At 40.0% G+C, this 16,644-nt stretch overlaps 1 protein-coding gene across 1 annotated transcript in view; it reads right to left on the bottom strand.

The window, feature by feature from the left end:
* The window catches only part of DCHS2 (dachsous cadherin-related 2), a 116,295-nt gene that overhangs the window by 20,923 nt on the left and 78,728 nt on the right, over window positions 1-16,644 (bottom strand). The window contains exons 8-13 of the mRNA XM_086464808.1: window positions 14,329-14,486; window positions 12,278-13,121; window positions 11,098-11,337; window positions 5,867-6,001; window positions 5,410-5,619; window positions 3,334-4,191 (exon numbers count right to left, since the gene is read on the bottom strand). Of these exons, the coding sequence (XP_086320934.1) occupies window positions 3,334-4,191; window positions 5,410-5,619; window positions 5,867-6,001; window positions 11,098-11,337; window positions 12,278-13,121; window positions 14,329-14,486 (2,445 nt within the window). The remainder of the gene's footprint in view (window positions 1-3,333; window positions 4,192-5,409; window positions 5,620-5,866; window positions 6,002-11,097; window positions 11,338-12,277; window positions 13,122-14,328; window positions 14,487-16,644) is intronic.

Genomic DNA, 16,644 nt, shown 5'->3' with positions numbered 1-16,644 from the left:
GGTTTATTATTCTCTGGACATTGCAGTGACTTGATTATTTATTGACTGGCTTCTAAGTGTCTGTTGTAATGCAGTTTATAATATTTAAAGACATTAAATATTCAATATTAAACAAAAAGTAGAAGAATGGGGTTTTCCAAAGGTCATCAAACGTTGAGGTCAAACACTTAAAGAAAGTCTGACCACAAGGACCAATTCCTGAGGCACTTACCCAATTGACAAGTTTAGACTAAATTAAAACTAAGGACCCTTAAGGCTTTGGCTTTTGCTGTTTATACTGTTCAGATTTTTGATTCTTTTAAAAATAAACTTAGAGTTTTCCCACTCTATTAGTTAAGGTAGAAATAAAATTAGGAGGAAAAGCCACATTTATTAATACCAGTTCTACAAATAATCAGTACATAATGTAAATCTCCCCTGGACTGAATATACTGGTACCATTCACATTTGTAGAGGTCCCAGGATCACATATATCCTGTAAGCTAAATTCTATGAGAGTTTTAATTACAATCATGCTTCTTTCCCACTGAAATGCAAAACATTTTATATTTACTTATGCTTATATAAATACGAAAATACTACAAACAGAGCCAAAACAGTATTAGTATTTGGTAAAATCTCTCATACTCTTAAAAGAATTTGATCTTCTTAGCAAATAGACTTTCATTAAACATACAAACTAACATTTCGGGATTAAAACCCTCCTGTTTACCCTGAAGCTTTGCTAAATTTCCTTTAATCAAAACAACTTAAATTTAATCTTATTTGCATTTTCTATAGATTGAATGGGAGATCATGTGACTACGGCATTCTGATACCACAGTTCCTTGGGGCATTTCCGTAATTTCAGGATGGGTTGTCTAGTCTGACACAGGAATGTATCTACACTTGGGTAAATTTAGGATCAGGTCAGTTTATCTATTGCCATAAAGCCCTGATTTTTATTTTCTTTCTTTAAACCTAACAAAACCTATCTTCCCTGTTATTATTTTTTATTAACTAGAAAGAAGTTTTAATGCAGGATTAATGCAGGTTAATCCCATCTCTCCTGAAAACACTGAAATCCCAGAGTGTTGACCTTACCCCTCTGGGAAGTCTGACAAACAGCTTCTCACAAAATTTTCTGAAAATACAGGCCTGCTGCAGCAAGGGAGAGACAAAATTGAGAGCCCAGAGCTTGCCTCTGGAAACATGCCGGTCTCTCCGCTTTCTGGACACTTAGGATTGAGGGCCCATGTACATCACCACAACTGATGTCCACTGAGTAGATCAATGAAAAGACAGAAAACGAGAGATTAACATACATTGCTGTGACATCTGAACTGTATCTTCTGGAAGTGGCAATTCACCCAGGGCAGACTCTCCTTTGCAAAATGATACACAATCCACTACTGTACAGTGCTGACTCTAGTGAAACAGGGCTTGAAGGCCTTGGGGTACTTGCATTCACAGAAAAATTCAGTTTTAGGGTGTCCAAAACTACTTGTAAATCCTGGTCAAATTCATGGAATAAAAAGCATTTTTTAAATGTCAGGACAAATGTGTTTAGGGGTTTTTTGTTGTTGTTGGGTTTTTTTTTCTTTTTGCGTTTGTAACAGAAGCAATAAAAGAAGCACTGGTTTAAAAAAATTTAGTGAACACTAAAGAACTTCTTATCCCACAGGTTCCATACTCAAGAGTGCTCAGTATGGAGTGAGAGGGAAATGAATGCTTGTCTTCCTGAGGAAACCTGAATCTTCACCTTTCATATTTCAGGAGAGTGTTTTAAACACAGGCTACTGAACATTCCACTCCTTCCTGTTGGAAGTCTTCCACTTCTTCCAAAAATCCCACATGCCTTTTTGGCAGACAGTGAGAAAGCTAGAAGGATGCTCTAGCTTTGTGGTTTGATCATTCATGACAACTTTTTAAAAACAGCCTGAAACCAAAATATTTCATCTATGGTTGAAAAAAAAGTCATTTAAAAATTAGTCAATTAAAAATAATATTTTCACCTTACTGCCTACTTTTGATCTGTTAGTTGAAACATTAGTAACATTCACAAAATTATCTCTATCTTAAAATACACTGCTGAAAATGTGGCTTGTAGTCCCAAACAAGCACAGAGGAAGGAATGGCTGAGTAACCACAGCAGTAGTTACTATGACAGCCATCTTCACCCTTCAGTATCTATCTTGTTTGTAATTATCCAAGAATATTGATTGGTTTTCCAAAATCATTAACACATTTCCCTTTTTACCGATTTCTAATTAAATATATAGGCTGTTACTCAAGATCTAAGAATTCACTAGTCTCACAATACCCTTAGGATATAAAGCAATATTGCTTTCATTTTACTGAGGGAAATTTGAACTATAAAGAGGATAAACAACTTGTTCAAGGTGAACTTCATGAGGAAGTGTTTGAATCAAGAAGATAGTGCAGGTCAGATCTCTAAATATGTCTGGTCAGTTGTACAGCGGGATTTATGGCCACAAAAATGTGAAAGGTACACCTTTCTGCCCCTCGTTAGGATGAACCCATCCCCTGATAGGGCAGGAAAAGGTACTTACTATATCTAATTGGCAGGAGGCATAACTACTAATATTCTCTGAATGGTAAAAAGTGGAGCACTAATTCTCATCATTATACAAAACAAAAATAAATAAATCTGTAAGTGCCTTGCGACTGAAGCTGGTTTGTCTATAGGTAGAATTCAACAGCACAGGCTCTGCCTAGAGGTACACTGTAAAAGCCTGTCCAAGTGACAATGTACCACAGCCTCCAAGCTTCTCTCCCCTTCACCCCACCCTATTCCCCATTCTCCTTCTTCCAGGAAGTCCAAAACTTCAGTAAGGTTTTAGAGTATCTCTCAAAGCTACTACAGTTCATGAAGGGTTTTGTACAAACAAGAAACGTCGTGTTGCAACTGGTACACATGACTCATTTCATTTGAGCGTGTGTGCGTTGGAAGTGAAATGATGAGTAAATGCTGTCCACTCATCATTAAAGTAATTTTGCTAAAAGAGTGAACCCACTGATGCTCAGGGCTTCCCAGGCTGAGGGATGGAAACACACCACCTTTGACAAGGGAGCTTTCTGTTTTGTGTACGCATCACTGTTGTACATGGGCAGCAATCTCAAGAGCCAGACAATTCCTCCAACCAACAGACCATGCTTCTTTTTCATGCTGGTGCACTGGAAAAGGGCAGACAGGTATTTGCTACATTCAAATTAATTTTTCCCTGCTGCTGCACAGGAAGAAGGTTTCCCTATACCATTCCTTACAATTATGATTTCAAAAGGAGGGGAGATTGGCAACCGCAAGAACACAAATTGGGATTTGATGCCCACCTGCTGCGCTGTTCTCAGGCATGCTTGCTTCATACAGGCTATGGCTGAATGAAATCTCCTCCTCTTGTTCCTCTGTAAAGATAATAACCATAGCCGTGGCTGTTCGAGGTGAGATACCTTGATCTGAAGCCACCACTAGCAGCTGGGTACTGAAGTTCTTGGAAGCCAAGGGCTCCTGAAGAATGATGTCACCAGTCTTCGCATCGATCTGAAATACAGTTTCCGCTACCACCAAACTAAAAACAACATCTCCATTTGATCCCAGATCCACATCCTCTGCTCTCACAGTGGCTACTGTCTCATTCACAGGGGTTTCAGTAGGCACAAAGGCCCTGATAGGATTCTGCAAAAAAATGGGATCATTGTCATTGACATCATCAATGTGCACCACAACTCTGACAGTGGTGCTTCTTGGCAAATTGATGCTACAGTCACTTGCCACAGCCCTAAATGTATACTGGGATTTGGTCTCCCGGTCCAGTGCCTTTGTAGTAAATATAGACCCTGTTACACTGTCGATAGTAAATGCTCCGAAGGTGTCGTCAATGAGGGAGTACATAACTTCACCATTCAGGCCATCATCTTCGTCAGAAGCAAAGAGGTCCAGGATGGCTGAGCCTTCCTCTAGGTCTTCTCTCACAGAGATTTGATACTGGGTCTTTGCAAACAATGGGTTGTGGTCATTTTCATCCAAGACCGTTAGATAGAGCTCCGCAGTGGAGCTTCTCGAGGGACTGCCTAGGTCACGGCACTCAATTACGAGAGTGAAATTGCTGACGTCTTCTCTGTCTAAGCTACGAGAGACTAGCAGTTTTCCTGAAGTGTTATTCAGTGTGAAGTATTCTCCAACATTTCCACCTTTCAAACACATAAAAATATAAAATGATTACAAACAACTGGTTTTTTAAAAAAAAACCCCTTGTGAATACTGCTATGTTAATTGCAATAACATGATCCAATTGCTCATACAGCTGGTGTGCTCATGTGCCTTTCACACATTTTATTCCCCTTATACAAATTAAAACCTGCATTTCATTTAAATCAGTGGGTGGCAATGACAGTAAATACAGAATGTCATATCAGTTCATATAGTGCCTATTTTGCCAGATGGGCATCATTTTTCCCCAAAGCAGCACACCTTATAAAATCTACTGCAACTATGCTGCTACATGAAGTGACCTCTTACCAAACCTAGTTACAAATTCCAGAAACCTATAAAGCGTTGCTGTCAATTGTAATTACTTGCTCCTTGTTCTCTTCTACAAACCTGTATCTTGGAAGTGAATAGTTGTGTAAGGTCTTGAATTGAGGGCCATGGGGAGGGGGAGGTAAATACAAAGCAGTTGACAGAAAAGTCAGTGTTTTAAGTAACAGTGAATGGCACACACACTTTAGAATTTGTAGAATGACCAAAGGTAATTCAACTGAAGACCATAAAAGATCATGAAATTAAAACCAAGAAAACATACAGGAATTCATAACAATTTCTTCAAAGAAAAATGTGTTGGCTGTTACCAGAGCAGCTATCTGCCTACACTTGAGCTATTGCTGAGAGCCACAGACTAAAGTAAGCACAGCAAACTTGTATTTGTGCAAAGACATTACAGGAGGCTTTGAACAGCTGTCGAGCTTATATTGGCATAGTGGACACGGAGAGAGTTTGGCAACATGAAAACCAAGTATGATATTACTAATTGCTGACTGAAAGAAGCTCTTATGAAATAAACCTAACTAAATAAAATTAATTCTTGTACTTATTTGCAAGGGTATATTTACATTCAGAACTTCCACAACTATAACAAAAAAGACAAAATTATGCCTTCATGATTAATGCCTCCTTCCAGCATTTGGTAGTTTTTTTGTTTTTCTTTTCTGTACTATTTCAAATCCAGAAAGCAGACTGAAAGTATGCCTGGAAAGTGCTTATTAATGCTGACAAAGGGGTGAAAGATCTTTTTTTTTCCACATGAAAGAAGCATGGGAGGCCTGGTCAAATCAAGACTAGTCTAAAACTTGGATACTGCTGTTTATATACCTCCTGATTTATACTAACAAAAATGGCGGAGTGTAACTTACCAATTATTTTGTATCTTAGAGCTCCATTATTGCCAGCATCCATATCTACAGCCCGGGTAATGTAAATGGCAGAAGGCTGTTGGTTCTCTGGAATACGGATCTCAGAGGTGGTAAAAAGAAATGTGGGAGAGTGATCATTTTCGTCCAGCACTGTGCAGGTAACTGTCACCGTGCTTGACAGTGACGGGGTTCCACTATCTCGAACCAAAACTAAGATTAATAAAAAGAAAGCAAGTTTTATACAATGGTTGTGGATGCATCAATAAACTTTTCTTAGTAACAGCAGAATAGGAGAGTTATTTGTGCTACGCAGAAAAGCACATGCTCTTCCGTACCTGAAAATCTTACCACTTCCATCTAATTCAGTCAGCATGAAACAAGGTAATACTGATAGTTAACACCACACCCATTCTCACTTCCCCTTTTACAGGCTCTCGGCGAAGTTTCACACTGTTACCTTTAATACTGAAAAACTCCTGGGTTTCCCTGTCCAGTGATGCACTTGTCACAAGTTCTCCACTGTCCAAGTTCATCTTGAATTTCTCATAGCCAGTTCCTGGTAAGATTTCATACCGAAGCAAGGAATTCAGTCCTTAAAAGCAGAATGGAAGTCTTAAGTAAAACATGGTCACTCTCTTCACATACGTATGTCTATACATTTGTCTCTTTCTTCTCCCCCTCCCCAGGAAATGAGTCATGGATGAAATTATTATTTTTAATGCAGTGAGTAACTGCTCCTTCATTAGCACAAAAGATCCAAATTTAAAATTTGGATATTCAAAATCCTTGTCCAGATGCTGCTTTGTGCCTAAGTTTTCCAGCCACTCAAATTGACCCCAGCAACACTTCCAGGGACTCAGGGCATGTCTCCAAACAAGCTGACATACCAATACAGTGCAAGAGAGTATTAACTTAGACCGTGGAACCCCTGCACTTGCCTTATGCTCTCCCAAAACAGTTAGTTTATTTCTCAACAGGATGTCAGGCAGAGTACCCGGCTGCTCTGGTAGCTCTGGTTCTCCACTTAACTTCACTCGGAGCTAATGCAAGTATCTCTATACAGTACAACACTGAAGAGCATAAACATTCAGAGGAAAACATCCACATCTTGGCATGCCCATCAATTCTAAATATTAATAATACTGAGCAGGCAGGTGCCTACGTCCCATAAGGGCTCACAGGGCAGCCATCTCCTAGTTGTCTGGAACAGAAAAGCCAGTTTGGTGGACATTCCCACAGCATGTCTCAGGCCTTTTAGACTGCTCCCACTTGTAGCCAGTCTCAGAAATGATACTGCTTGATTTACAGAGGTGTGGAGGATTTCCAGAAGGGAAGGTTAAAGAGTTCCCTTCCCTCCAAGTTTTCTGAATGCCAATTCCGTTCAGTTCCTCATCAGACCTACCATTTATGTATAGTATACAGATATTAGCCCTCCTGCCTTTCTCTAGGAAATAGACTAAAACTGTAGAGGCTTCTAAAAACCTTTCTTTCAAAGTTGCCCGCCTGAGTTGAACAAGAAACGTGATTCCACATTCTTACCTATTATGGTTACAAAATATTGTCTTTCATATTTCTCCTAGTTTCAACACCCTCCTGAGGAAAGTATAATGTCATCTCCACCACACTTACATTATTAACTTTAATGAGCTTAATCCTACATTATACTAGAAGGGCTGGTAGTACTGTGTTTTCTTTTTTTCTTTTTTTTTTTTTTCTCTCCCTCCCCCAATTTTTCTAAGTTTCATTCAATCGTTCTGTGTTTTTCCAACCAACAATAGGTCCTTTAGTAGGATAGGGACAGTTGGCATGCCTGGAAAACTACAGCACTCCTAGTCATACGAAAACTGCTATTTAGAGTCAAACACTGCCTGCCTGTCCTCATCTGCTGCAGTTGAAAACTGGACAATCTGCACTGGAGTTGATGGAGAAACACCACTGTGAGAGAAGGAACAGAGCCTAGAGGTTTTAACACCTATGACTTCCTTTGCTTGCCTTTGAATAGCTTTGCTAAACAGCTGACAACACTACTGAAATTTGACTAAGATAATTATTACTGTAAATGCATTTGAACTTAAACTAAGTCAAGGGAGGGATATACTCATACAACACAGCAGAAGGAAAAATGAGTTACAGAAATCCTTCCAGCTTTCCAGAAGAAAGGAGAAAAATCACAGCAGTAAGGACAATCAAGGAGGATATCTTGAAAGTTTAAGCTTACCAACACACACTATCTGATCTGACCATCAATGTTAGATATCATTCAATTACATTTAAAAAGCTATTCACAGCTCGGCCTGGATTTATGTATCCTTAATCACCAATATGGTACAGATGGAAAAAAAGACACATGACACTGCAGGGCTGATATTAACTATTAGCCTTTGGTCTCCTGCAACTGAACTGCTTCAACCCATTGCCTTCACTGGCAGATTTCACACTGGACATTATTTACAGACAGTGCCAAAAAAACATACAGGTGCCATCCAAGTTGACTGTTGACACACCATTGAAATTAAAACTTTTAGCCCTTAAAGGACACAGACACGTGACACCTTAATTACATTTATTTACCAAGCATTTACTGCCTCCTTTCTCATATCGAGCCGCTAGGAGTGCACGTCTAGCAGCAGGACAAAGCTGCACACCCTGCCCAAGAGGAGTGTGATGACTCTACACATTCACATGCAATGGCACAGCAACTCACACATTTGCACTTGATCCAACCTGTTGTTTTAATTATTCAGTAGTGCAAGTCACATTTTGGGGGCTGAAATTACAAACTGAAACGAGAAACAAACCATTCTTCCTGTGCATTACAAGCTGGAAGAGAGCTAAGCCCCTTCTGGTGGCAAGAACTCCTTTCTGTGCAGGCCAAATGGCAAGGTGGATGCATGGTGCCTGAGCTGCAGCCAGGGAAAAGCTCCAGCCCCTTTTCCCATTCCCCCATCACAGCATGGGCAGCCCCTGTGTTCCCACAGCTTCTCAGTAGCAGCAGCCATGGCATTACACTGTGGATATGTCTAGTGCCATCGCTGGTGAAGAAGCAATGGGAATAAATGTCCCCCCTGCCCCAAATCTAGGTTCAAGTCTCATCTTTGTAATATTAGTCTTGTTAAGACCATGACGATCCATGAATATGAGCAAGACGATATGACTAGTGAATGGCAGTAAGCCCAGTCTCAAAACTCTAAGTCAGCGATCCCTATTAACCTTTTGAGATTTTTTTCATAAGGCTCCACACATAACCACTGAACCACAGAGCTGCACGTCAGCTTAAAAGCAGACCTTGACAAACACTAATTCAGTTCATTCAGAGCTTCCGCAAAGACTTATCTCAAGACAAACACCCAACCGACCTTAAATACACTGTGGGCATCTTTGCTTTCCCATGCATTTTTTTCCAGCATTTACCTGTATTACACGTGTCTTTACACCTGCATTTATTTGCGTTGCACTGTTAGATGCCAGCCTTGGGGTGGGTGGGGAGCTTACAGTGCAAGAGGACTTAGAGAAATGAGGCAACACAGAGCTGCAGTAACTGCAGGTCTTGTAACGTGCCGGAGGGAGTTGGCTGAACAAGGTGTTTCGTGGATATCCACATGAAAGAAAACCATTACAAGCAAAAACCTTCTGAACTGGAAGCAAGCTTAAAGCTTGGGTTAAACACAAGGTGACAGGCTGCTTGCTTTCCCTCTTCCCTTCACAGGGAATGAAGTAGAAAGAAAAATAAAACAAAAGGTTGACGATGGCTGATATTGTCAGTAAATATGATTCCTCCTTGTGGTCAGTCAGGGAACATACGTAATAAAAATCTCTGTGATGGAAGGAAAGTCCTCCACTGAGATTATGCAAATATTACTGGGATGTGAACTGCAATTTAAAGAGTGAATAAAAATAAAGTAAAAAATGTGATGTAAAAAAAAATAAAGAACACCATGAGAGACGTCGTCTTATTCAAAGATTCTGTTCTAAAAACATAAGAAACGTGAGTAGCATTATATTTATACGACTCCTACATAAAACCTATTTTCTTATATTATGAGCATCACTTCAGTATTTGTTCGGAAAATTGGACATGGGGCCAAATCAGGCAAATGGGCTGTGGTTACTGGAAAATGTACTTTTAAAAAAAAAGAGCAGGAAGGAACCATCAGCCACAACAGTGCTCTCCCCGCAAAGTGTCTGCACAGGCAGGCCCACGCTGTGCCACCCAGTACACTTGGAATGCCCTTCCTCTTCACCCTGCCAAGCCACCCCTCCTCCTAACGGCTCCCAAAATTTCCCTTCTGCTGTATTTCTCACAAGATGCGAAATAAATAAATGTAAGGGATGGAAAAAGGAAGGAGAGAAATTCAAGCAAATTCCCACTTCTTTTCTCTGCTATCTTGCAATTTTTACTTTGAATACTGCCCTTTTTTTTTTATAGTGTGATCCACAAAAGAAAGAAAAGACTTCAAAGAGCAAGGTACAGAGGTAGACTGTAACACTGCTCAGCTGTCATGAAGATTTTCATAGACAGGGCTACCCACCCATTCCTAATTTCTAAGTACTTTACATACCTGTGGGGAAATGTCTCTTCTATACAACACCTCTATTGACATCACATCAGCCTTTTGTAATCAATATATGCTCTACATTAAAATGATGAATCTTACTGAATACAGAAAATTATTTTGCTAACAAGATCTATTGTTTTATCTATTTTTTTGATAGCACAACCTGAAACAAACCTGAAGATGTGCAGAAAGTGAACCCACAGTAAAAACAGAGTCATTCACAGAACTAATACAACCTTTGGTCCAATTGCAGCAGTACTGTAATATTTAATTCTCTTTCCAGATTTTATCTTTATTGCAGACCTCAGACTGTGTGTAATTGCTTCACTTTATACCAACTGTACGCACTGTGCATGGTATTACTTAAGAGAAGATTCTCTCCAGTGCACAGGCTATCTGTAACATCATATGCATTTCAGATATTTCAAAAGAGCACTAGTTGAGAATGGGAGAGAATTTTTCATTGCTTAGCAAAGACTCTCTCACGTTTAGTCCTTGCCTGTGATTAAAAGAGCATATGAACCACCCCTTCTTACTCATGCGTTCTGCATATGTTTGAAAAGAAACGCATTAACATTCTTATGTATGCAAAATCCTATTTGAAATACAAAGAGGCTCCCACGGTCCCTTCACAGCTCAACTAGCTGGAAACTCTTGGATGACAGTGCCCCTCACTGGTCAGAAAAGATCAGTGCACATTTGCCGGTTCTGTGACAAAACCAGGACCCTTGTCTAGTCAACAGTTTCAAAACTATTCAAAACGCTCTGCCTGAGAGCAACAAAACATTCAAATGATCGAATGAGTTGAACATTGTTGGCTGATTTATAACGAGAGCATGCTGGCTATCTTCACATGAAAGCTACAACGTGCTGAGCTACTCTGCATCATGCACACACACATAATTTTATATTTAATACACCAGTTAGAGCTGAAGCTCCCCCAGTGTGCAAGTCGGAATGCCTCCAAGGCCTGAATAAAAGTTGAGTGTCTGAACCAAAAGCCATGTTTTGAAAGTCAAAATTCATACGTTTACCTTCGGAAAAGCACAACGGCTGTACACACAAGCACAGCAGGCAGCAAGATTTGATTGATCTGCTACGGTCCACAATGAAATTAATAGCAAAAGATTACCTGCATCTCTGTCCACAGCTTCCACCTTTATGACAAACGCCCCTGGATCTTGGTTTTCACGAACTGCAGTCTCATAAAGTTGCTTCAGAAATATTGGGGTCTCATCGTTCACATCAAGAATAATGACGGTTAGAACCTGCGTGGCTGAGAGAGCTGGGCTGCCATCATCAAGAGCCATGACTGTCAAACTGTAGCGCTCCTGAATCTCACGGTCCAGAAGCTGGGCTGTAGTTAAGAGTCCTATTATAAGGAAAGAAAGTATTAAAAAAGTATTCTGGTCCAGGTTAGGATCCCAGTTGTTACAGCACTCACAGCTTCAGTGTAGCATCACTGTGCAATGCTGTGCCACTGCAGCAAAGCTTCCAGAGTTTGTAGCAAATCATTACCTGTGATTCCCTTTAGAGTGCCAATTAGTCCAGATTTTGACATCAAGGGAAACTGGGATTCATGGAACAGTCAAGTGAAGTTCAGAGATTCCTTCTTATTTAATCTCGGGCTTAACTTTTATTTAACTTAAATATTTTTCTTTCACACATAAGCTATGCAATTAGGAGCTCTACAAATCAGTGTCAGCTGTATTACAGAATTGATTCAAAATCAGAATAAGAACCAGAAAATATTGCACTAATTAGGGTGAGATTTGCATTTGTGTGCAGATGATATAATAATGACAGAACTCATTCAGGAACCAGAGAACTTCAGAGGGCTGGAGAACGAAATTCATCAGCACTTTGAGCCCCCACTGAACATGTTCTACCCACAGTGTAATGCACGTTCCTTGATCTTGACTTTGTCTTTCCTTGTATGTACGTACAGCATCGTATGTGCGCACACGCTTTAAGTGTGCATCATGCAAAAATCAGAATGAACTACTTCACTGCACATGCTTTCTTCCCGCATTCCTTAATGCACTATTGGAAGGTGCTCCAGTACAGGTACACAACACAGTAATAGTGTCATGCAGAAATTTTCGAGCTGAGTCTCACTGAGCTTACCCACTGCACATAATACTGCCACGCTCTTGTGGTGCTTTGCCCAAGGTAGTCAGCGCTGAAGACAATAAATCACCTGGGCAGAGTACCATAGTAACGTGGTATTTCAGTATTGCATTGTATGCACTCCCAAATATTACTGAGAGAAGCACAGTACAAGAAATTCCAGAGACCAGAAGTCACAGTACCTGTGATTTTATCCAATACAAATGCTTTGTTTTCATTGCCTGAAAGAATGTGATATGTAACTTGTCCATTTCTTCCCTCATCAGGATCCTTTGCCATTATGCGGTGCACAAGGAAGCCCACCTCCACATCCTCCATGACATAGGAAAGAGGCAAAGATGTAAAACTAGGACTGTTGTCATTGATATCTAAAATAACAATTTTCGCAGCCAGGGAATCACCCCTGCGATCAGTCAGATTTGTTGCCTGGTCTGCCGCAGACACTGTAAGGATCACAGAGCGAGTAATCTCCCTGTCTAATGGAAAAGCTGTGGTCAAGGTGCCATACGAAGGGTGAATAAGAAAGAGATTTTCACTCATGTTACTCATTTCCAAGGAATACTGTATTTTGCTGTTCACAAAACTGCCATCTCCATCTTTTGCATTGAACGTGTAAACCAGAGTGCCAACAGGGACATTTTCCTCTACACCAATCACTACGAAGGCATCTTGAAAATACGGAGAATGATCATTCTGATCTTCTACATCGACACTTACGAAGACAGTGTTATTCTGTGGAGGATTACTATTATAATCCTTTATAATAACTTGCAAAAGGAAGTGTGAAGCTGTTTCATAGTCAAGCTCCTTGGAAAGAAAAAGGTCTCCTGTCAAGCTGTCTATTTCAAAATTAACATCATCATCATCATCTTCAGCAATACTGAAATGCAGTTTCCTATTAGTTGTCAGGTGATTATCAGGCCACTTCAGAGAACCCAACACTTGTGCAGGTTTAAAATTTTCAGGTATAACAAAATGCTTGACATCTTGAGAGAAGACAGATCTCCCATTGGGAAGTGGGATTACCTGTAACAAAAGCACAAAGACTACAATATTTCCCCATTGTTACTATGAAGAGTGTAATGAAAATAGTTTTCCTTAATTGAGAGTTTAATAATGTATTATTTGTGACTATATTTATCCTAAGTATGCCTCAAAGCCAGAAAACAAACTCAACATACTCCATAAGGGTTCAAATAGTCCTTCCATAACTCTATCTTTCATTCCCACAGTAAAAAAAAAGGGACAAGACTTTCTCTCTCCCTCTGAATTGCAGGGGTCCAAAGACAGACAACTTGAATGCTGCTATCTCTGCCCCTACTCTGAAGCAATTCAACTGTCTTTCTACATAAGGGCAGCATCAGAGGGACAGATGTGAATAAGAAAGCACCGTACGTTATGCAGTTTGCCAAACACAAACAAATAGCTGGGCTTTTTTGAGGGTTGTTTGTATCATGACAGGGGTTTCAGTCATTATGGATTGCTGCAGTGTTCCAAGATAATGCTTTAAAACTAAAGAATCTCTTTAACTGTGGGAACTGCATTTGTCTTGTCTTGACTAAAGAATTTTTTTTCCAAGCTATCCAAAATAAACCATCTTTTGGGTGACATGAAAATAGCAGCCTCGGTGACATTCAGCCTCTGATAAAGGAGCACACAGGCGGCTCGGACAGAGCAGCCCCACTGTGGCTGGAGGAACAGCAGGTGGCTGGCTGTGGAAAGAGCACATGCTGGATTTCACACTCCCATGCAGAGCAGTCCTGTATAAACCAGCAAAAAGGAATGAGCTATCCTTATACTGGGTTACAGAGACAGAATTTAGAAAGGAGAGTAACATGGGGGTGGTGGGGTGGGGATAAGTTTTTTTTTAAAAAATAAAGATCTACTTTCTCCCCGACTTTCAATTCCTCCTGATATTTGCTTTTCATTCTGCCTGCCTGGATATTTTCATTTCCAGTGTTCACAATGACCTCCTACTAAAGCACAAACATCATCTATTTGCAGGACAACCCAAAATACTGTTACGTATTCTTAATAAATCAAAATGAGTCTGCCCTCTCATAACATCCCTCAACAGAAAAATGGCTAAAGAAAATTACCATAAAACAAGGTGCTTACAATTTTGAACTTCTTCCTTTCCTCAGCTTATTTCCCCAGCTTCTACCAAAATTGTTTTTTCAAAGAAACTAAGTACCTAACATAAGCATTCTATCAGTATAACATAACCAAGTACCTGGATGTAAACAGCAGCATGTCCTTGAAGTGAAGGCATCCCCTGGTCCCTGGCTGTGACCATCACTCTGTAGTCTGATCTCTCAGCATGTGACAGAGACCGGGTTGTTCTTAGCTCTGCACTGACAGCATCAATCTGGAAGTATCCTATATGTTCTTCTATGGGGAAAAAATGGATGCAAATTGTTGCAGATCTCTTCAGCTTGCCTCCATAGTACTGAACATTGTAATTAACAGTAAGAGCAGGACTCAGAGGAAAGGGAACCTGCTGCACTCATTTGGATCCCTCTGGCTCATTTGGTTCACCTCTTCTTCCTTCATTGAGTACATAGTTATTATAAACCACTTACTCTAGATTTAGAAAGCTACAGAGAGAAACACTATGGGGTACTAAAGCAACTGCTCAGTTTTGTATCAACATTATTCACACCAATGGTGTGCGCATCAGGAGAGCGGTGGACACCTCAGGGTTGGTACTCCTACTTCCAACATAAGATGGCAGGCAGGGCCAGAGAAAGAATTCAGTCAGTCTCTGAACTGGCATGAAGGGTCAAGTAAGTGCTGCTGGGTACGCAGCTGGCTCACGGCCCTTGCAGACTATGGGTCAGCAATCACAGAATCATTTAGGTTGGAAAAGACCCTTAAGATCATAGAGTCCAACTGTAAACCTAACACTGCCAAGTCCACCAGTAAACCATGTCCCTAAGTGCCACATCTACACGTCTTTTAGATACCTCAGGGGAGGTTAACTCAACCACTTCCCTGGGCAGCCTGTTCCAGTGTTTGACAACCCTTTCATTGAAGAAATTTTTCCTAATATGCAATCTAAACCTCCCCTGGTGAAACTTGAGGCTGTTTCCTCTCATCCTATCACTTGTCACCTGGGAAAAGAGACTGACACCCACCTTTTCAGGGAACGTACAACAAATTACTCTCCAATATTCAGTAAAATAGGAAAGTATCTGTTACTTGGTATACCTTACCAGAAACTGAGACTATTGTATTTGTCATAACTACTTCTCTCTTAAAACACTATGCAAACAACTTTTTGCTATGTGGATTTTTAATAAGGTGTGTTAGTGGGTTAAAGTCAAGCAGCGTAACAGCTGCTAGTCTAATAAGCAACTATGGTAAAAATAAATTCAGTGCAGATGTAGTACACAAAACACCCATAAAGAACGATATTTCCATAGGCACCTAAGTGAGCATGAAGCTGTTTATGTTCTCCAAATCTGCACATGCAAATTAGTTAGTTGCACATATAGATGTTCATTTTTGTATCCATTCACCTCACCTGCAACTATAAAGTATTTGTACCTGTAGAACTGGAAAAACACTGAACAGGCTAGTTAGAAAACAAGGTTTTCACAATCAACAAATACGAGTTTTTCCCAATATTTTTCTGCTACTTTTGACTGACTGTAGGTTTCTAATGCTCCATGAGTCCCTTCTGGGCTGACTCTTCCAGTCTGGAACGTAACGAGGAAATTGCCAACAATTATATTGAATGAGACAGTCCTGCATCCTGCATTTTTCATTATACTTTCAAAATACTAATGCTGCTATGTTACTGTTTTCATAAATAGCTTTTCGTTATTTTCCTGGTTTAGGTCCCAACAGTACGTCTACATTCACAGATATGCTATTTTGTTCCATATAATGTTTCACGACACAAAATCCCAGCTAAGCAAAATGCAGAGGAGATATGAAAACAGAACACAGTGTGAATTGCATGCATATATTTTTAACATTTTGCTAAAACTGATATTTAAAATAACTGATAGAGAGAACTAACAAGAAAAAGAAAACAGTAAACTGAGTGCATGAAAACTATTCCCGCCATTGTTCTACCAAAATGGAGCTACAGTTACCAAACCGAATCAAAAATAAAAAAGTTTAAAAAATAATCCGAGAACAAAAACATTGCAAGTACATAATTGCAATCTGAGCATAAGGCTATGAGGATTCACCCTTGCTTCAGCAGTGATGAGGACAGTCATAGAGTGATAGAATCATTTCAGTTGGAAAAGACCTTTAAGATCATCAAGTCCAACCATTATCCTAACACTACCAAGAGCCCACCACTAAACCACGTCCCTCAGTACCTCTTAGCATAAACACCAATACTTGGTTTTCTGTTTCAAGTAGCAGAACATAGATAGCTAAGCTCAACTGAAATAGGTGTCAGTCCACAGAGCTTCTGAAGGGTTGAAGCTTATTTAATAGGAGAAAGGAATGGTCAGAACCTACATTTTTGAATAAAATAAAAGAGAGATGGTCAGAAAAGCCAGAAAATGCCAACAGTGTTATTCACTAG

This window comes from Leptosomus discolor, chromosome 4 (assembly GCF_034619465.1).
Source record: "Leptosomus discolor isolate bLepDis1 chromosome 4, bLepDis1.hap2, whole genome shotgun sequence".
In the NCBI taxonomy this organism is placed as follows: domain Eukaryota; kingdom Metazoa; phylum Chordata; class Aves; order Leptosomiformes; family Leptosomidae; genus Leptosomus; species Leptosomus discolor.
The sequence above is the reverse complement of the archived record's forward strand: the minus strand, read 5'-3'. Positions and strand labels throughout refer to the sequence as shown.